Source organism: Elephantulus edwardii, unplaced genomic scaffold, assembly GCF_000299155.1.
Source record: "Elephantulus edwardii isolate Elephantulus edwardi_28Jun2011 unplaced genomic scaffold, EleEdw1.0 scaffold00014, whole genome shotgun sequence".
Classification (NCBI taxonomy): domain Eukaryota; kingdom Metazoa; phylum Chordata; class Mammalia; order Macroscelidea; family Macroscelididae; genus Elephantulus; species Elephantulus edwardii.
In genome coordinates, this window is record NW_006399764.1 from 30,778,761 (window position 1) to 30,799,381 (window position 20,621).

Below are 20,621 nucleotides of genomic sequence, written 5' to 3' on the forward strand. Positions count from 1 at the left end.
TGTGTGTGTGTACTGTCAAATCAGATCTGACTGGTACAGAAGGAGATTGTTCTTCCTTCTCCAGCAGAGCTTCTGGTGGATTTGAACCATGCACCTTTGGGATTGCAGCGCAGCTTCTTGCCACTAGGCCATCAGAGCTCCCAAAAGGGATCATTTCACGTGCTTAGTTAGAATAAGCAGGCTCGGATTCTGATGGTCATTTTGGGCACGTGGTCCCCTACCTTGTTAGGATCCAACTTGCTTTTGTCCACTGGAGTTGAGTCTTTGATCACTTCCACGAATTCCGCTCCAAAACACTGACCGTAAAATCCCTGAGCAAGAGGAACCCACAGTTTATAAAGGTCATTTTACCACCACGGCGCTCTTGGGCTTCTCCGAAGTGCATCCATCTGGGTGAGCAATGCACCCACTGATTTGCTGCAAGTCTTCTCAGCTAATGAGCAAAGTCCAGCCTTTCCGGAGACAAAAGCAAAAATAAAAGGAAGTCCAGTCCTACAGCACGATATGAAGCCTTCTCTCAGATCTCCGCCCACCTCGTCCTGTCTTCTGTGGCAGCTCTCAGATGCCCACAATGTGGCAAACCGCAGTGCATGCTGACAGAACACACGACTCCAGTCCAAGAAAGGAGTCCTTCGTGGTGCCAACGGTTAACACACTGCACTGCTAAACAAAAGGTGGAAGGTTCGAGTCCACCCAGAGGTGCCTCAGAAGGAGGACCTGGCTATCCATGTTGGATGGTCAGCCTCTGAAAACCTTTGACCCACAGTTCTGCTCTGACACATAGAGGCCACCACGTGATTCAAAGGAGCCACAGTCTGGAGGGCTTTGATGACTTGCCCGAAACCGTCCAGCCCCCAGGAAGGAGACCTGGGAAACGATCTCAGCCTCTGGGTTCTCTGCCTCATCTAGTTTCTCCAGCTGTGGGCTAATCAGCTGCCACCCAGCTGGCTGTAACTCAAGACAATAAAAAATGTGCCCAAGTAGACCTGTGTGCCAGAGGGCTTTCAACGGCGGGTATCTCAGGGATGGATTGCCAGGCCTTTCTTCTGAGGTACCTCTGGATGGACCTGAACCTTCAGCCTCTCAGTAAATGATGTGTTCACTCTTTGCAAACCAGGGTCAAGTGAGGACATAAGTCCTTTGCCTAATTAGAGCACCAGTGGAGATCATTAAGAACACACAGATAATAAAATATTTCCAGTTTCACAGCTATGAAAGGGAATCAATGTAAAACGATAGCAAAGGACGACGTGGTGTCAGTTCAGGGTTCTAGGCACCTAGCTGGGGCAGGTTTTCCAGGGAGACCCTGTGACTTTTCCCCCAAGTCCTTAGGGGCTGCTCATTTCAACTGATGTCTCCTTTTAACTCCCTCCGTATCCTCCCAATCCTTTCCTCCAAGGACTCGCTGATCTTCGCTGGGATGTTGGGAACCTGACATACATGGTGGGCTCGTGAGGGCCACCAGCGCATGGTCAGGACCCTGCCCTGACCATGGTCAGGACCCTGCCCTGACCACCCAGCTGCTGATTCCAGACTGCTTCCCACAGAGCTGCTACCCTGAATCCTTTCTGTGTCAGAAGTGGGATCTGTCCTGTGGTGACTATAGACCAATGACTGACACATTTCCTAGGGTGGTTCAGTAATCTGGACAGACTCCTGAAAAGTCAGGATGACCTCCCAAATTTGTAAGCCTCCCCACTACAATTTACACAGGGTTATAAGAAAGCACAGGGCATAGGTGGGATTTTGGATCAAGAATTTGGAGGCAAAGTTCTCACAATAGAAATTTCCCAATGTTGAAAAGTGCACACAGGATCTTGGGGGAAAGCTAAGTCAGTCTGACTCACAGTGACTCCCCAGTGGCTTTGTAAGGGTCTAAATCTTTATGGAAGGGGTCCCATCTTTCTCCAGCAGAAGCACCAGTGGATTCAAAACACCAGTCTTTGGGTCAGCACCAGAAACACAGTGGAGCTCACACGTAGCTGTGAGCACTGGGGAACCAGACCATTTGCACGACCCTCCTGAATGGGCGTGATCTCGTCACCTTGCAGTAGTGTGGAGCTCGGTCTGTGGTGTCCCCTTGACCTGCTTGCACCTGGTCCACAGGAAAATGCACACTGTCAGGCATGCGGGCACCTGCTCACCTCCAGTCTGTGAGAGATCTCAGGGAGTTTGGTGATAGCCGGCTCTTTGTACACGAATTCCTGCTCATCCAAATCTCCAAACTTGGATCCATAGAAACCAACCCGGAAGTAGGTCCCAAACATCCTCTTGTGTCCCTGGGAATCAGAAAAGACCCACTCTTTAGTAAGAGAAGGTCTTGGGGTTGTAAAGAGAGGAAGTCTTTCCTTATGCGATTGAGAATCTCAGTAAAACTCAGGCCTTTGGAAAGAGTAAGGTTTATGGGGTTGAGTCTGGAAGCAATACACAGAGTGGTGCTCACATTTCCTGGGCGCTGGGTCATCAGGCCTCCTTCTTTAATACTCTGTCTGTGCCCAGCCCCTCACTGTTTGAAAGGTTGTTCATTGTCAAGGTGGTCCTGATTCATGGGGACCCCACACACTGGACCAGGACACCGCCCAGGCTGGGTCCAGGCCCGCGATTGGCTGTGGGTAGGATTGCAGTGACCTGTGTGTTTCTCACTGGCCAATCCTCAGCTGTTGCTCAGCAGACCTTCCTTCCTAGACTTAGGCTGGAACCTCCACTGTGACCTCCACCGTCAACAAGCAGCCAGCCCAATGGCAGACAGGTGGTGGCGGCCCACCAGACGCACTGGCTGGAATCAACCTGGGGTCTGCTGTGCAGATGTGGCAATTCTCTCACTGAACTACTGCCCACCTCCACACCCCTTCTCGTAACAGAATGTGCTCACAGTAATCTGCTCCCTAGACAGCAGGGTGGGCAGGGCCCCCGCTGTCAGGCGAGCGGCAGTGTCACAAGCTGGCGGTTACCTTGCTTATGATGCTGTCAAAGGCTTTCTGCAGCTTGCTGTGGGTGGAGGTGAGCTTCCGGAAGTCCCGGTGCGCTTCCAGGATGGGGATGACCAGCTTGTACACCTCGTTCACCGTCTCATACAAGCCCCCCTTGGGAAGAAGACAATGGAATTCAATCCATTGAATTGGAAGTGGAGACAAAAGGTCACTAGAGTTCATTCTCCCAGCCACGTCCTGGAGGACAGCATGGTGGTCAGCCCCACCATGATATAAGGCAGGGGAGGCCACACCTACTCTTGTCCTTGGGGAGGCCCTGACTCAACCTGCCCAAGACCAGGAGGGTGCTGTCAACAGGAGGTTTCCATGGAAACACAAGCGGAAATGGGAGAGTGGTGGGCAGCAGACACCACCGTAATCCCGTAATCCCAGGGCAGTGTGTGCACATTCTCACCCTGCAGGGGCCTCCTGCGGCCAAGGGCCCACTGCTAGCCTGGGAAGAGGAAGGAGGACCCCAGAGGTTCTTCTTCTTGACTTTTAGGTAAAACAAGAGCACCCTGAAGTTTCTCTGATTTCTTAAAGGAAAAGTGATGGGGGGAGAGAGAAAGAAAAAGAGAAAGAATCAAAGCCAGTAAATGAAGCACACAGAAATCCCAAGAAGTTACAGGAAGAAACTCAAGAGGAAAAAGATTAACATTAGAATGAAAACCTAGGTGGGCCCTGAACACAGTAAGGTAGTAGGCACCATGCTGGAGGACTGTGTGTGGCTTGACTCCTGGCCCCTTGTAACAGAGCTGACCTCAGAACTGCCCTGTCGGGACTCCCCGCGGTCATCTTGAAGGGAGCAGGTCACCAGGCCCGCTCTCTCACAGAGCAGCTAGCTAGTTTGAACAGCCCACTTTTCGGTTAGAAGCCAAGAGCTTAACTGTTGTGCTTTGTACGAAATATTAACTTGGTTTGAAACTTCAGGGAGGTAGGATTATTACAATGGAAAAGGCAAGCGTCCTTCTCCCCAGCCCCGGCTCTCGACGACTTAGACCTTCACGTTAGCTCCCAGCAGGAGTGTTAATACCCAGCATCAGCTAAGGAATGGGGGTCTCCGTGGTTCCACAGGCCCCTGTATTGTAAGAATCCAGAGACAGACACTATTTACGCCTTCCCTGTGCTCCAAGGCGCCTCTCCAAGTCTTTCCGCGGAGACGCGGGGAGAGTGCCACACGCCTCATCTCATGTTGTGTAACCCTGAGGTCCTCACATTACCGCTCTGTGGCTGGTCTCCGCCCTTATTAAGAGGAAATCTTACGATGAAGCATCTGCTGTGCAAGGAGCAGGCAGTGAGAACCAGGTGGCTGAGGGTGAGAGCCTGCCACCCGCCCGCCCGCCCACCTCCTTCCCTGATTTGATGGAATTTCACATGGCAAAGCCCTTGAGTCAGGCCAGGCCTTGCACCGACCCTGCTGTGTGTCCTCTTAAAACATGGCTGCTGAGGCTGCCAAGACCACAGAACTCAGGGTCACCCAGGCACACAGGGTCATGCCTTGGGATGGGATGGTGCGTTGTGCACTGCTATGGACTGAAAGGAAGAATAGAAATGAGAGTCACAGGGAGGGAGAGGGAAGAGGGTGGCTGCAGCGTGAATATTGTAATCAATGTCATAAACCAAGATGTAGACGAACAGCCCATGGGAAAACAATTTCCAAATCATAATAAATAAGGGGATAAAAACCCCCAACCAAGCACCCCGTTGTGTCAAGTCAACTGCTCGTAGCAGCCTGGTAGGACAGAGAGAACTGCCCCAAAGGGCTCTGAGGCTGTAAACCTTTATAGAAAACATACTGCCTATCTTCCTCTTACAGAGCAGACGGTGGACTGGAAACACCAACCTTGTGGTGACCAGGTGAGTGTTTAATCTCCATGTCACCTAAGTTCTCTGTGGCTTGAACTGCATTCCCTAAGATGCATGCTGAGACCCCAGCCCTGCACCTGCCATTGTGATGCTGTTGGGGAGAAGGAGCTTTCTGTTCGGTTCGTGAGGTCTTGATCCCCATCACTTCTGAGTTCCCAAAAGACCAGAGCAGACACAGACACATAGGGGTGTCGGGGGTGGGCAGGGAGGATGGGAAGGACCCTTTGGAGCACAGGTCCTGCACTTGGTGTTCCAGCTTCCAGAATGGAAACATGGCATGTCTGTTCTCTTCTGCCGCCTACTGAGATAGGGTACAGCCCCAGGGGACCTAGGAGGGCGTGGGGACACTGACCGTGCTGAAGAGTTCAGCTGCCTGCTCCAGCAGGCCCACCAGCCCGCTCTCAGTGAAGTAACGGCCTGAGCAAACGCCGTCTGCATCCGGTGACAGGGTGTCGTCAGACACGGCGGACTCCTCCAGCACGTTGGAAGAAATGTTCTGTGAGGGACCAGGGGAGAGTCAGGCTGAGGGTGTAGACTGGAGGGAGGCTGGGGTTGTCCAGCACCCTCCCAGCGTGTGGTCAGGCAGGTATGTGTACCCGTCCGGCCGCCATGAGCAATGAGATCATGACCACACTCGCCCTGATGTAGCTGCTGAGCGGCCCCTGGACTCACAGTGGTGACCTCACACACAGCAGGGCTGGACACTCAGGTCCATAGGCTTTTCATGGGCTGTTTTTCAGGAGATTGCCAAGCCTTTCTTCCTAGTCTTAAGTTTCTAAGTATCACTGAAACCTGTGCAGTATCTGAACGATACAAAAACCTCCCCTAACAGAAGGGTGGTGACTGGACATGAGGTGCACTGCCAGGGAATCGAACACGGGTCTCTTACATGAAAGGTGAGAATTCTGCCACTAGGCCATCACTGCTCCACCCCTGCCATGGTCCCCTTGGGCTGCTTGCCACCTTGTAATGCCAGCTGAGTAACACTGGTTAAACCACCTGAAGGGGCATATCATTGCTTTTTTTCAGGAAGATCAACTAACAGGACCTTGACCTCTGGGGTGTTCTGAAGTGGGGTGACACCACCCTGACTTGTGGACTTGCAGTCACAGTGTGACAGGACAACCTTGGTGGGCGGGCTGGGGGGGGATGTCTTCCTTGTGGACACTTTGATGGCGATTCTCCAATGGCTGATATTTTGCTAAAACCATCTGTGCTCCCTTTGTACGGTGCACAGAGCACAGAGCCTCTTGCCTGGGTCCAGCGACAGGCCAGGACCAGTGGGGTATTGTCATTGTCAGTGTGTGTCACAGCACTGCTGACTCACCATGACCTCACACACAATGGATGGGAACCCCGCTGGGTCGGGCACCATCCTCACAACCTCTGTTGGGCACGAGCCCATCCCAGCACTCATTGATCATCCATCTCCTTGAGCATCGGGGAGCAAGTGAAATAACCAGGGAGCCAAATTTAAGGAGGCACCAGCCCCTCTTAGAGCAGCGTCAGTGCCAACCTCAGGTTTGCATTTGCTACTACACTTGCGTCCTGCAAACCCTGGCTCTGGAAAGCGACGCTCATGCTCCAGAGAGGTCAGGAATAATTTGTTTGTTAAACCTGGCCCAAGGATTTTATTTTATTTTACTTGGATTTATAATAAATGCCCATGGAAGCAGCAGCCATGAAATCAAGATGTATTGCATTGAGAAAACCTGCTGCCTAAAACCTCCTTAAGGTGTTTGAGAGTAAGGATGTAATTTTGAGCACTAAGGTGCACCTGACCATCCCACGACATTTTCACCTCATATGCGTGCAGCTGTAGTGAGTTCTGGTGGCTCAGGTAGTAAGGAGTTGCACTGTTAACCCAATGGTGGTGCCCGTCTGGGGGTTTGAATCCATTAGTGACTTCCCAGGAGAAATATGGCAATGTGTGTCCACAGCCTTAGAAATCCAGTGGAAGGGTCACCATGACTTAGAATGAACTTAATAATAATGAATTTTACTTTTTAATTGAATAAGAGATTGACTAGTTAGATGCCTTTTTTTCGGATACAATGTAAAATCAGTGGGGGAAAAACAAGTCTCAACAGAGGTGAAAGAAAAGAAAGAAAGAAAGAAAGAAAAAGAAAGAAAGAAGAGAAGAGAAAAGACAGAAAGAAAGAAAGAAAGGAAGGAAGGAAGGAAGGAAGGAAGGAAGAAAGAAAGAATAGAGGAAGAGGAAGAGAGGAGAGACAGGTACCTGCCCCTGTGAGGGCGGTGCAGCCTCTCCTGTACACTCTAAGAGGTATCTGTTCTAGCATATCTCTCCTTGTCACATTATCAACAAATCATCTGCTAACTGAACTTTCCATAGTATGGCTGAATCTACCAAGAACTCAATTTTGAAATGCAGCAAGCATATATAAATAAACAATTCTATATAGTAACCACATCTACCAACAGAAACAGAGAGACGCACAATGTGACCCAGCACACACCGGAATATTACTCAGCCACGAAAAGCTAAAGGCACAGGCCTCTCCCTACATGAGTGAAAGAAGTCAATCACAAAAAGGCAAACGGGGCACGAGTTCACTTAGATGAAGAGTCTGTAACAGCTAAGTGTAAATACGTAGACCTGGGCGTCCTAGTGGTGACTAGTGGGAGGCGGGGGGGCGGGGGGTGAAAAGACACTGAGCTTCTGCCAGGAGTGAAGGGAGAACTCGTAAAGAGCCTTGGTGATGTTTATACAGCATGATGAGCGGACGTCACACGATGACTTGTACGTGCAAAGACGGGTTGAAGCAGCACATTGGCTTTTCTGCATTCGCTATTTACCAAAGAATGACACCCACTGCCACTGAGTCTGTTCCAACTCACAGCGGCTGTCCACTGGGTCCACCGGGCCCGAGGCTGTGTCTTCAGGGAGGAGACTGCTGCATCATTCTCTCTCAGCATTGCAGTGGGATTTGAACTTCGACCTTCTGGTTAGTAGCCTAATACTCTACATACTACGTCATCAGGACTCCTGTTAGATATATGTTGTTGTGTGCAGGCGAATTGGAATCAATCTGTAGCTGACCCTCCAGCAGGTTTTCAGAGACAGTTAATCACTTGGGAGGAGACTGTGCAGCCTTCTCCTGTGGAGCAGCTGGTGGGTTCGGACCATGTGCCGCTGGAATTGCAGGGCAGCTTCTTACCACTAGGCCACCTGAGCTGTTAGATACTGCAACCTGCTGGCTTGCTCTGCACTGGATGATGCCGACGGATGCAGATGCTCAAGGCTTCCCAGCTGAACAGAGGCTCTTTCAGCAACAGGGACAGGCTTGGTCCCTCACAGTGCTCGTGTGATAGGGATGGTGAAGTCGGCAAGTGGCTTTCCAAAAGGGCGGTGTGTGTCAGGGCACGAGGCACGAAGTGACTGGCTTACATGGTTTCACGAAAGTAGCTGTTGGGGGTTTGATTATAAAGGAGGAAACAAACCCACAATATAAATGAATGAAATATAATGAAATGAAGGACTGTATGGAACACAATTTAAAAAGTTAACAAACTAATACAGTCATTGAGGAAGGGGCACAAAAGAGGAGAAGAAACACTTCAATTCCTGGGGAAATAAAAAAGTGAGTGTGTCAGCACAGTGCAGCATGAAGTGGTAAATGGAAGAATTCCCAGGAACTAGAATCGGAGTGCTGGAATATTTATGCTGGAAAATACCAAACGGCATATGGACACATCCAAAGAAACTGTCATGTTCATTCTTATGTAATTTTTTTTTTAAAAAGTGATTTGGAAAAACTCTTTTGGATGAAAATGTAACTGCTGCGTTTAGCGGGCTATGGGACCGGTGTAGCCAGAGCGGTCCTTACGGCGAGTCTGGTGAGACTGGACCTCTCTTCCTTTGGTCATGTTATCAGTAAGGGTCAGTCTGTGGAGATAGACGTCATGGTTGGTAAAATACAGGGCGAGAAAGAGAGGGAAACCCTCAGTGAGATGGGCTGGCAAAGCGGCTGCAGGAATGAGCTCAAACGTGGTAACCAAGGATTGTGAGGACGGTGCTGGCCTGGCCAGGCCTGAGGACGGTGGGCCTGGGCTCTACCCGCGGTCCCTCGGAGGTGGAACCGACTTGACGACACCTAACAACATAGAATACACCCCTGGCTGAGAAGAAAATTGGTTTTCCAGAAGTGGAAACACACATTGTGTTATTGTCGATCCTAAGAAAGAGATGCTGGCCTTCAGAGGCAGTGGCCAGCTGAGTCAATGTACAAGATTCCGGGAAGTCAGAGCCTGGCCCTCCTGGCTTGAGCTCTAGGGTTTTCTTCTCCAGGCCTGGGAAGGTGATCCTGAACTGTCTTCTCTTGCTGGCTAGTACACGGGCAGCAGCACAAAACTGTGCTGGAAGAACAGTAATGAAAGCAAAGCCTTTCATAAAATCAGCCACGTAAATTCAAACAAGAATAAGGTGAACACTCATAAATTACGCTGCTGTGTGTCTGAATTTCCTATTTATGCCACCACACTGTTCAGTTCACGGATGGTCATTTCTAAAGAGCACAGAACTGGTTTTTGTTTTTCTTTTAAAGGCAGCATTAAATGATTCAGGACAAGATGTCCAAATAGCCACTGCACCTCCCAGACAGAGCCAGCTCGCAGGTCTGTGGTCAAGTTCTTTGCCAGTTCTGGGCCCTTTCCAAATTCTCCTAAGAAAGTATTGAGTCAGCTGTTTCCTTTTTTCCAAACCAAAGCCAAGTTGATTTCTTGATTTTAGAAACAGAAAGTAGGACATTACAGAGTTGGCAAATGTTGGGAAAATATTTCTAAGATTGTCATTGTAATTGCCAATCACAAGTCTTTGGGATCAAAGCTTTATGTCATCGTTGATAGGTTCCACTGAGTCACTTCCATCTCATACTCGCCCCCCAGGTACAGCTGAACAAAATACCACCTGGTCTGAGATACCCTCACAACCACGGTGGCCTTACCCTTTCTGTCAACCCTCTGCATTATTACCAAGCATGACTTCCTTTTCCTGACGGTGCGACCCAAGGACATGAGCTGGTCTCACTATCTTCCTTCTGCCAGACTTCTTTCATGACAAATGTCTTTATTCTTCTGGAAATCCATGGTATATTAACTATTCTTCACCAATACCAGAATCCTAATGCATCGATTCTTCTTGTGTCTTCATTGTTCATGGCCCAGTTTTGACAATTGAAAATACCATCATATGGCTCAAGGTGACCTTAGACCTCAAAATGATAACAGAGCGACTATTCCACGGAAAAAAGAATGGAAAGACACAGTAATTTTTCTAAAAAAAATAGTTGTTTTTTTTTTTTTAGGTATTTTCAGGAACACATTTATTAAAAAAAATAGTTTAAACTCCTCCTTAATGGGGAGTTTGCAGAGTCTGAATGACCTGAAGGACGTGCTTCCTCTCTCAGTCTTTCATCCACGGGAGAACTCTATTATTATCTCTTTTATTATCTGCCTCACCGTTATTTGGAGAGGCGTGAATGAAATCATGCAAAGCGTGTGTAGGATCTAAAGTACTTGAAACAGAGGCCATGATGACGGTTCAGGACAGGACAAGACTCAGGCCTGTTATTCACAGGGTCAGGTGGGTCAGAGTCGGCTAGACAGCACTTAAGTACCATTACGATCATATAGAGTAAATATTATTGGTGTGCTACTAATTATCATAAAAATGATAAATCAGGGAGATCTCATGGCCTAGTGGCAAGAAGCTGCACTGCAATCCCAGAAGTACACATTCCAATCCACCAGATGCTGTGCTGGAGAAGGAGGGGAAGTCTCCTCCTGTACCAGTCAGATCTGATTTGAAGTTACACACACACGAAAAAGAATAAAATTTAAAAAAATACCCTCTCCAAACCAAACCCACAGCCACGGAGCAGTGGCTACTTCCCCAGGTTTCTGAGGTTGTATATGGCTTTGCGGGCAGTGAAGGGGATTTGAAATATTTGCTGCAGAAGATCAGCCTTCAATATGGATAAGGTCACAACATCAAGAAGACAAAAATCCTCACCATGGGGCTAGTATGTGACAGCATGATAGACGAAGAAGACTGACATTGCCAGTGATTTCATCTGGCTTGGGTCAATCGAGACCCTCGGCACCAGGGAGCTCTGGTGGCCTCGTGGCAAGAAGCTGCACTGCAATCCCAGAGGTACGTGGCTTAAATCCACCAGATGCTCTGCTGGAGAAGGAGGGACAATCTCCTCCTGTACCAGTCAGATCCGATTTGACAGTATACACACACAAAATAATAATTTTTTTAAAAAAAAGACCTTTGGCATCAGCAGTTAAGAAATCAAAAGACATATTGCATTGGGTAAATCTGCTGTTATACCCAACACCTCTCCAAGGTGTTAGGGAGGAATGATGTCAGTTTAAAAACCAAAGTGCAAGCCATGGCCTTTTCAATTACTTGTTAGGCATTTGAAAGTTGGATAATGAGTAAGGATGACAGAAGAAGAATCGGTGCTTTTGAGTTGTGGTGTTGAAGAAGACTGAGTATCCCATGGGCTAACAAAACAACTAACAAATAGGTCTTGGAGAAAGTGCAACGAGGGTGGTCCCTGGAGACAAGGGACATGAAGTTTTACTTCCCATATTTTGGGTGTGTTGTTAGGAGGGGCCAGGCCTTAGAAAAGGATACCACGCTTGGAAAGGTGGAAGGTCAGTGAAAGAGAGAAGGACCTTCAATGAGATGAACTGACACAGTGACTTAACTCAAGTGTATCAGAGGTGGTTAGGATGGCACAGGACTGGGCGGGGCTCAGCGCCATCGTTCAGAGGGGTGCTATCCGTCATACTTGACAGCACCTAACAACAACAACGAGAACAACAACAAGGACAACATGTCTTTACGGTAGGGGACTGTCTGTAATCTTTCCAGGAGGAGCATGTGGTAGATCCAGTCTATGCCACACAGAGCTTTTAATACTATACTACAATACAGCATCATTATTATATTTAGGATCCCTGAGTGGAATAAATAATTAATATGTGTGACTACTAACTAGAAGGTTGGAGGTTCAAATCCACTCAAAGGTGCTTCAGAGTAAAGGCTTGATAGCCTGCTTCTGAAATACCACTCCCTGAAGACCCTGGGGGCCCTGTTCTACTTGGACACACATGGAGTCCCCAGGGGTCAGGGTGGGACTGACAGCAGCTGATTGTTGTTGTTGTTGTGTACTGTGGAGTTAGAACCAACTCCTAGCTGACTCCCCAGCGGATTTTCAAAGGCAATAATTCACAGGAGGAGATTGCCTGTCCGAATGTGTGCCTTTGGGTTGGCTAAGCGACTCCTTACCGCTAAGCCATAGGGATTGGTGCCTTTGCCACTCAGGGCTGCATGATTCTCAGCTGAGGGAGCGTCCTGTGCTCTGCAGCCTCCCTGGACTCTGTGCAGTAGACACCAGTGTGTGTAATGCAATGAGCTGTAGCCAATCATTCCACTACCCCGGGGCAAGGCCACCAGAAGTGTCTCTGGACACTGCTCCCAGGGCAGCACTATTGTCCTCCTCCCCTCACCCCCCGAGGGCAGAGCCCAGGCTGCACCTGAAAGCTGACGCTGCCCACAGGCAGGTAGCTGTGGTCCTCCAGCATGCCCAGGTACTCGGCCACCAGCGCGGCGGCGTGCACCAGGCACATGGCGGCCTCCGTGTAACACTTCCTCTTGGTGTGCTTCTCCGCCATGTTCTGCAGCCAGGTCAGCCGCAGGTCCGGCGACGTCTGGTAGCTCTTGGCAATTCTGAAGACAGAGTGAGAAGGAGGGTCAGCATGTTAGACCATGATCGGAGCAAAGCCATCAGGATGAAATAAAAAGTATAAATAATAATTGATTATACCCCCCCTTTATTCTATGGTAAACAGAAAAGTGAGCTAGTTCTCGTGGGGTTGACTTGTGACAACCCCACGTCTGTCAGGGTTCTGTGCTCCACAGAATCTCAATGGCTGAGTTTTAAAGTGGACTACCAGGCCTTACTTCCCAGACATCTTTGGGTGGATAAGCACTGAAGCATATTAATTATTTACACCACCCAAGGAATTAACAAAAAAGATGTTAGAAAACATTCCTCTGGATTTGAATTAGGGAGCTGTCTCTGAACACCTGCACGCCCATGAACCCACGGTCCCAGTTTACTTTCTCATTTCTAGTAGACGTCATCCAGAGCTGTGTTTCCGCGTTGCTGCTGATAACGGCGTTAGTAAGAGCTCAAGTGGCAAATCCTTGCCCCTCAGGGAACTTTTCTGGGAGCACTGACCTGTACATGAGGTCCATCAGCATCTCAGGGTCCTCCTGGAACTCCTTCATCTTCACAGTGTCATATAAGATGCTGTTGAGGTTACGCAGAAGCTCTTCCACCTGCAGGAAGAATAACACAGAGGCTGGGCTTCGTGCGGCGTGGTGGTGAGTGGAGACATCATGGGCAGGGCGAGGGGAGAACGGAGATGGGCCCGGTTCACCTTGCTCTTCACCTGGCCAGGTGCTTCTGAGCCCAGGTGTGAGTCGGCCCTTTAAAACCCTCTGCCACAGAGCTGATTGTGAATCACAGTGACCCTCATTGGTTTCCTAGGCTGCAAGTCTTCAGAGGAGACTGGCCATCTTTCTCCCACTGAGCAGCTGGAGGATTTGAACTTACAACCTTTCAGTTAGCAGCTTGATAGGTTACATTGTTGTTGTTGTTAAGTGCCCTTGAGTAATAGGCGACTCATAGCAACCCTATGAACAAAAGTCCTCAACACTTGTGTGTCTTTCATCCTCTCCCCAGGTTCATAGCGTTTCCGGAGGCAAGCTGTTTGCGGAAGTAGATGCCACTCCTGCTTCCAAGCTTGTTTTAATCAGGAAGCTCCACCAAACACTGTCCACCATGGGTAACCATTATTACATTTGACACATCAGTGTCACAGTGTTCAGCTTCACAGCAACCATGAATTACCGCTGGACAGCAAATGGACAGACCAGTGCTATACCACTTAGGAGAATGTTTGACAAAAAAACAATTAAAACCAGGCCTGAGGGCGGGCCACGGATTAAAGTCACCCACCTTTGGCTTGTCAAATGTGATAGGTTACATAGGGACCCACAAATTATCTTCTTCTCCACCATGTTTTTTAAAAACTAGTTTTAGTTATGTGCAACCTGGAAATTCCTACACTAATCAGGAACATGGGGGCTTCTCCCAAGCAAAGGAGCCCTGGTGAGACGGGGAGAGGGGTGTGGTGATGGCACAGACCCCACAGGGTCTCCTTCTGCTGCCCAGGTGGCGGCTATCTGTCAGAAGCCCCCAGAGGCACCTATCAAGGACAGGTATATTTATCTTCAAGCTGGTGCAGTGAGGCCGGTCCTGACCCACAGCGATGCTCCAGGGCAGAGAACACAAGGTCCCGAGGCTGCACGTCTTTACAGGGACAGACTGCCTCACCCTCGTCCTGTGGTGCAGCTGAGGGGTTCAGACCCCTGACGTCACCCCCTGAATCAGGACTCATGTATATACAGGTGGATATGTCCATGTTTGCAGGTGCACATATATGGATGCAGAGAGCTCTGGGGGTCGGGCGGATAACAAATTGCTGCCAGTCCACTGGCTGGTGGTTCGAATCCACTAGCCGGTATCATGAGGAAGGTGAACCAGTTCCTCTGAAAACACAGGAGGTTCAGCTATGAGTCAGTTCTGACTTGAGGGCAATGGGTTGAGCTGATGTATGCATGCAGTTGTTGTTAAGGGCCGTCGAGTCATAGGCAACTCATAGCGACACTATGAACGAAAGACCTGGACACTTGTATAACTTTTGTCTTTTCTCCAGGTCCATAGGGTTTCCCCGAGGCAAGCTATTTTCAGAAGTGGATGCCACTCCTGCTTCCCAGCTTGTTTGAATCAAGGAGCACCACCAAACACTGTCCACCGTGGGTGACCATTCTCGCATTTGACACGTCAGTGTCACAGTGTTCAGCTTCACAGCAACCACGAGTTACCTCTGTACAGTAAGTGGACAGACCAGGGCTATATGACCTAGAAGAATGTTTCACCAAAAATACCTAAAGACAGGGCTGAGGGCCACGGATTAGAGTCACCTGCCTTTAGCTTGGTAGCATCACTTTCTGCCCACTAGGCCACCTGACCTCTCTCTATGATGTTGTTGTTTTTGTTAAGTGCTGTTGAGTTGTAGGCAACTCATAGCAACCCTATGAATAAAAGACATGATACTAATTATGTATAGGCTATGTATATGTACACGTGTATAAACATGGACACACAGACAAGGATGTGTATATATATATATATGCATGTGTCTGTAAAGCACAGGCCTCATATGTCCATGCATGTATGTATACACATGTGTATGTGTCCATGCAGATATGTGCATGTGGACATCTGTATCTAGCTCTATCTCCATATCTAGATGCATAACCAGTTGCCGTTGGGTTGACTCTGGCCGGCGGTGGCCACACACGGCTATCTGTGAGTCTGTAGCTGGTCAACGGCCAGGCCTGGGAAAGGCCGCACCCGCCCACCTGGATGGGGAAGAGCGTGGTCTGCATGGCCGTGTCCTCTTCAGCGTAGGCCAGGATGGTCCGCAGGGACCGCCTCAGGTGCTCCTCGTTAAAGTCCGCGGCCTTGCCCACCAGAGAGGCCAGCGACATGGTCACTTGCATCTTGACTCTCGCAAAGTTCTGCACGGGGTGGACAAGGGAGCGAAGCAGAGGCATCAGCTGGGGGCTAAGTGAGGATGGCTGAGCCCACAGGGAGGAGGAGGAGGATGGGGGTCTCCCCGTGCCCCACCCCTGCGGCACCCTGGCTTCCTCCCCTCTCAGAGACACTGAGCCGAGAGCCAGTGCAGCGTTGAAATGAGGGCGTGCAGCCGTGAATCAAGCCCTGGGTACTGCCGGAACCCTGTACATTTTAACCTAGGACCGGGCTGCCTCCAAGCCAAGGCTGGGACCGTCCTACAGCGTCGGCCGCAGGATTTATCCTACCTGCCCACGGTTCTTCCCCTGGGGCTTTGTCCAAACTGCAGGGTGATGTCACTCTAGGCAGGTGCTCACTTTTGGTCCCCACTTCCTTCTGGGACCATGGGACAGCTGGCCCAAGGGCCCCTCCCAAGAAGCCACTCCCACATATTCTGAGGACCCTGCCTCCCTCTCTCGGTCATGCCCCCCGTGTCATCACACGCCTGCTCACAGCACGGGTGCAGAGGACAGTCCACGTGTGCAGAACCCAGAGCACGGCTGCCTGCGGGCGACCACGCCGAGCCCAAAGGTGCTACACATGCATGACAACGGGGTCCAGCGCCTCAGCTGATTCCAAACTCGCTTTCACAGGCTACTCTGTCTGTTGTATTTCCTGAACAGACACTAACTTGGGTCTCACAGATTCCCGCGTCTCCCAGTGAAGAGACCTGTGGAAGCCACTGATTCCCCGGCCTCATAGTCACACCTGGACGCAAACTCGAGCAAAGATGCCACCTGCCTAGACCAGCACTTCCCTTCCCCAGGATGGACGTGATGTCAGCGCAGCGCGGGGTCACCTCCCCGGGACCAGTGCCCTCCAGCCACCTCTCCTCACTCCCCCCCCCAGGATGGATGTGATGTCAGTGCAGCATTGGGTCACCTCCCCCCCCGCCGCCCCCCCGTCCCCGCGAGCCGCCCACTCACACTGACGGCTCCGAAGCTGAACCTCATGACCAGGTAGAGGGTGGCGCAGGCCTGGCTGCGGGTGACGTCCATGCTGCTGCTGCAGTGCTGAAGCACACGCTGGCACAGGTCCGCGCACTGCTCCAGCTCCTCCTCGAACAGCAGGTCCCCGTACTAGGAGGGACGCGGGCCGTCAGAGGGCCGCCACCTTGGATGTCCAGCGGCCCCATCAAAGGGCAGGTCCCCGGACCAGGAGGGACACGGGCCGTCAGAGGGCCGCCACCTCGGATGTCCAGCGGCCCCATCAAAGGGCAGGTCCCCGGACCAGGAGGGACACTGTAGCTACCACTCAGATGTCCACCTGCCCCATCAAAGGGCAGGTCCCTGAACCAGGAGGGACACCGGGCTGTTAGAGGGCCACCACCTCGGACATCCACCTGCTCCATCAAAGGGCAGGTCCCTGAACTAGGAGGGACACTGTAGCTACCACTCAGACGTCCACCTGCCCCATCAAAGGGCAGGTTCCCCAACCAGGAGGGACAAGGGCCATTAGCTGTCCCTCAGATGTACACCTACTCCCTCAAAGGGCAAGTCCCCAAACTAAGAGAGACACAGGCTGGTAGACGTCCACCTGACTTATGTGCCCCACCTCCTTGAAAGACAAGTCCCCAAACCAGCAGAGACACAGGCCCACAGATGTCCACCTGGCTGCTGCCCTCCAGCCTGTTGCAAGATGCAAACGCCTGCCTGTGAAAGCCACAAGCCCAGGCAGGAGCCGGTATAATGAGCCCCAGAAGCCAAGGGCCAGGCTGGAGCAATGGCCTCCACGCGAGACCTCATGAATCACACAACAAAGGACAAAGCCAGTGGACCCTGAGCTGGCTCTGACTCACAGAGGCTCAGCTTGTGTCAGCACAAAACGTGCTCCCTGGGGTTTGAGGACTGAAGTTTCAGAAGCAAATCACCAGGCCTTTCTTCCTTGGCACCTCTGGGTGGACTTGAACCTCCAACCTTGGGCTAGTGGCGGAGCTCATTAAGGGCTGTGTGGGACGATAGTTAGCTGGGTTGCCTTCATGGTTAAGGTCACAGCTTTGAAGCGATACGCCTCAGTTTGCTGAACCTACACTGTGGAATTGGTTCCTATTCTGAGCTGCTGGACAGGCCGGAGGAGAGCTCGCCTGCAGGACTCCCAAAGCCGCAGAGGCCATGGGAAGGCCGCTGAGACCCACGACTTTGCAAACCTTGGGATGGCGCCATGATCTGGAATCAACTTGGTGACAGTGGGCTTGGTTTTGGTTGGAATTTTTTAAAAATGATCTTATTTTTTTATTTTGTGTGTGTGTACTGTCTAATCGGATCTGACAGGTACAGGAGGAGATGGCCCCTCTATCTCCAGCAGAGCATCTGTGCAGCTTCCTGCCACCAGCCACCAGGACTCCCTCGGTTGGGAATTTTTATGAACTCAAAATGCGACAACTTTCTTCCTCAGAGTGCTTAGTGAGTTTGAACCACAAACCTCTTGGTTAACTCAATGCTTAGCCTACGGTTTCCCCAGGACTCATTTAACATTCCTGAGTCTCCTGGAAAGCACTGGTGATCATCACCAACAGAAACAGAGTGGCCTTGATGGTGGGGAGCAGGGAATCCCACTTTCTAATTGTAAATGACGACCTGTGGAGGACCCCACCTGGCTGAGGCCCCTGACCCATCCGACCCGTCTTTGTAAGGATGATCCTTCCCACACCTCCTGCGTTTCGGTTTGGTTTGATTTTGGTTTGGTTTTTCTTTACAGGGAGAGTGTGAACGTGTACCACTGTGTAGGACCTACTAACTGCTGTTGGCTCAGTTCTGACTCTCAATGACCCTGCTGAACAAGGGAGGACCCCTCACGCATTTCTGAGGCTGTGCACCTGTGCAGGACAGATGGCCACATCAGTCTCTGGAGGAGCAGCTGGTGGATTTGAACCGTTAATCTTGTGCATAGCAGTTGAGCACTTAACAGCTGCGCCCCCAGAGTTCGTTTCATGGTATTGAGAGCAAGTGTCAAACCCGACGGAGAGGGAAGCTGGCCCCTCGAGTCACATGCTCAGGTCCTGGGCCCACTGGGAGTGGCCTTTTACATTTCCACAGTGGGCCCACGTTGCAGCTGTGGCAGCTGCTCCCCCTCGCAAGGTGTCCTTCCATGGAATCAGTCCACCTGGACTCCAGCGTTCCCCTCCCATGTCCCCTGGCAGGCGTCCTGCTGTTTGGAAGGCTTGGAGACAGCTCGACGAAGCTGACCGGTAGTGAAGAGCTTACCCTGGCGATGAGCGCTCGGAGGGTGGCGAAGCAGTGTGTCAGGTACGTGGTACTCTGGTCACAGCTCAGCGAGTTCACCAGGACCCTCAGCACGCCTCCTAGCAGGCTGTCCTTCCAGTCCAGAGCCGAGCTGGCCTGCAGGGAGGAGGCAGTGAGGCTGGGTGCTGCTGGCCACTCACCACCTTTGTGGCTCGGTGCTGTGAGGCCCACGGGCCTTGCCTCAGTTGTCCTGGTCAGATGGGCCATCCCACTCTCCCACAGAGATGGCTCCTAGGACCTGCTTCCCCAACACCCCACTGAACTGGGATCTACACCCAATTCTGCCTCCTGAAGAAATGCAAGAAGCTGTGGTGGCCTAGTGGGTAAAAGTTGTGCTATCAACCCAAAGGCGCACTGTTCTAATCCACCAGCTGCTCTGAGGCAGACAGATGGGCAATGTCCCCTCATCCAATGTACAACTTCAATCCACTAGAGTGGACAGCTCACAACAACAACAACAATAACGGGATGTGGTAGTTGAAGAGCTTGTGCAAACACCAGCTGTTTCTCAGAAGGGGCAGGCAGCCCTCCGTGAAGATGCCCGCCTTGCCCATGGGGCAGTTCGGCTTGTCTCACAGGGTCACTCGGAGTCGGAATCCACTCAGTGGTGCCGGGTTTGGGCTGCTGAGCTCTGTCACGAGGCACACTGCCCGCTCCCTGGCCCACAGTCGTTGGGACATTCTTCTTCTCTGTACAATTTACAGCTTTCCTCCACAACCCACAGGACAACAGGGGCTCCTCAATGGTGGCGACAGTTCTAAATCCAGCTGATGATCAACTACCAAAACAAACAGCTCACTGCCACCCAGCTGACTGTGGCTCAGGGCGACCCAAGTTTCACCAAGAAGACTATACCCGCTGTAGGGTTTTCTCAGCCGTCATCTCTGCACAGGCTGATCTCCAGGCCTTTCTTCCATGGCACCCTGAGGGGATGTGTTCTGAGCCAGCAGCCTTGCTTTCAGTTTGATTCGATTCCAACTCACGGTGACCCCACGGGACAGAGATGAACTGTCCCCTTGGGTTTTTGTGACCATCATCTTTACACAAGCAGAGGCCAGTCCGTCCGCAGGGAGCTTCTGGTGTGTGTGGACTGTCGCCCAAAGACCTCTCTCATCAGTGACAGCAGGGCAAGAGGGGCCATGGATGACGCCAATTGTCCTTTGGGTCTCTCTGAAAGCAAGATGTGTTCTGAGGGCTGGTGGTGGGCATGGAGCGCTAGGATCAATGCCACGTAAAGGCAGATCTAAAGAGTGCCACGCCTCCAAGCGACAGGAGACATGCAAGTCATCAGAGATCGGGACGCTGGCCTTCCCTGTGTGTCACAGATACTATGACTTTAGGCAACTTAAAAGTTGGACAGAGAAGACTGCACTGAGTTTCAACAATATTTCCTGTAGCCTTAATGTCAGCATTAGGTCTTATTTCAGTAAATGATTTCTCAGTGGAAACATTTTCCTACAGGGGTCAATTATTATGTTCCAGGGAACATAATTTTTCAATGGAATGGAAAAAAACTCCCATTATCACCTAGATTCTGGAGTTCAGGAAAACACCCACAGAGAGGATACCTTTAGGATGGTGCACTGTGTCCCTCAGCCCTCTCTTTCTCACGGTAGACCCCTCCACTCATCACCTGAGCTCCCAAACCAGGTGGGAGTAGTGGCTGCATCAGTCAACTGGAGATGACCCATTAGAAGGAAAGATCATTTATTAGACACCAACACACAACCACATCCACTCCCACACACACCCAACACACACATACCCAGACACACCCCAACACACCCCCTCCACACCCACAC

General features: G+C 51.0%; 1 protein-coding gene across 2 annotated transcripts in view; it reads right to left on the reverse strand.

Annotated features, from left to right (window-relative positions):
* The window catches only part of DOCK8 (dedicator of cytokinesis 8), a 151,456-nt gene that overhangs the window by 11,635 nt on the left and 119,200 nt on the right, over positions 1 to 20,621 (reverse strand). For both annotated transcript variants that reach the window (XM_006881327.1, XM_006881326.1), the window contains 9 exons: positions 18,781 to 18,915; positions 16,504 to 16,656; positions 15,364 to 15,522; positions 13,112 to 13,212; positions 12,405 to 12,597; positions 5,188 to 5,331; positions 2,952 to 3,083; positions 2,145 to 2,279; positions 222 to 311 (listed from right to left, as the gene is read on the reverse strand). In XM_006881327.1, the coding sequence (XP_006881389.1) occupies positions 222 to 311; positions 2,145 to 2,279; positions 2,952 to 3,083; positions 5,188 to 5,331; positions 12,405 to 12,597; positions 13,112 to 13,212; positions 15,364 to 15,522; positions 16,504 to 16,656; positions 18,781 to 18,915 (1,242 nt within the window). The remainder of the gene's footprint in view (positions 1 to 221; positions 312 to 2,144; positions 2,280 to 2,951; positions 3,084 to 5,187; positions 5,332 to 12,404; positions 12,598 to 13,111; positions 13,213 to 15,363; positions 15,523 to 16,503; positions 16,657 to 18,780; positions 18,916 to 20,621) is intronic.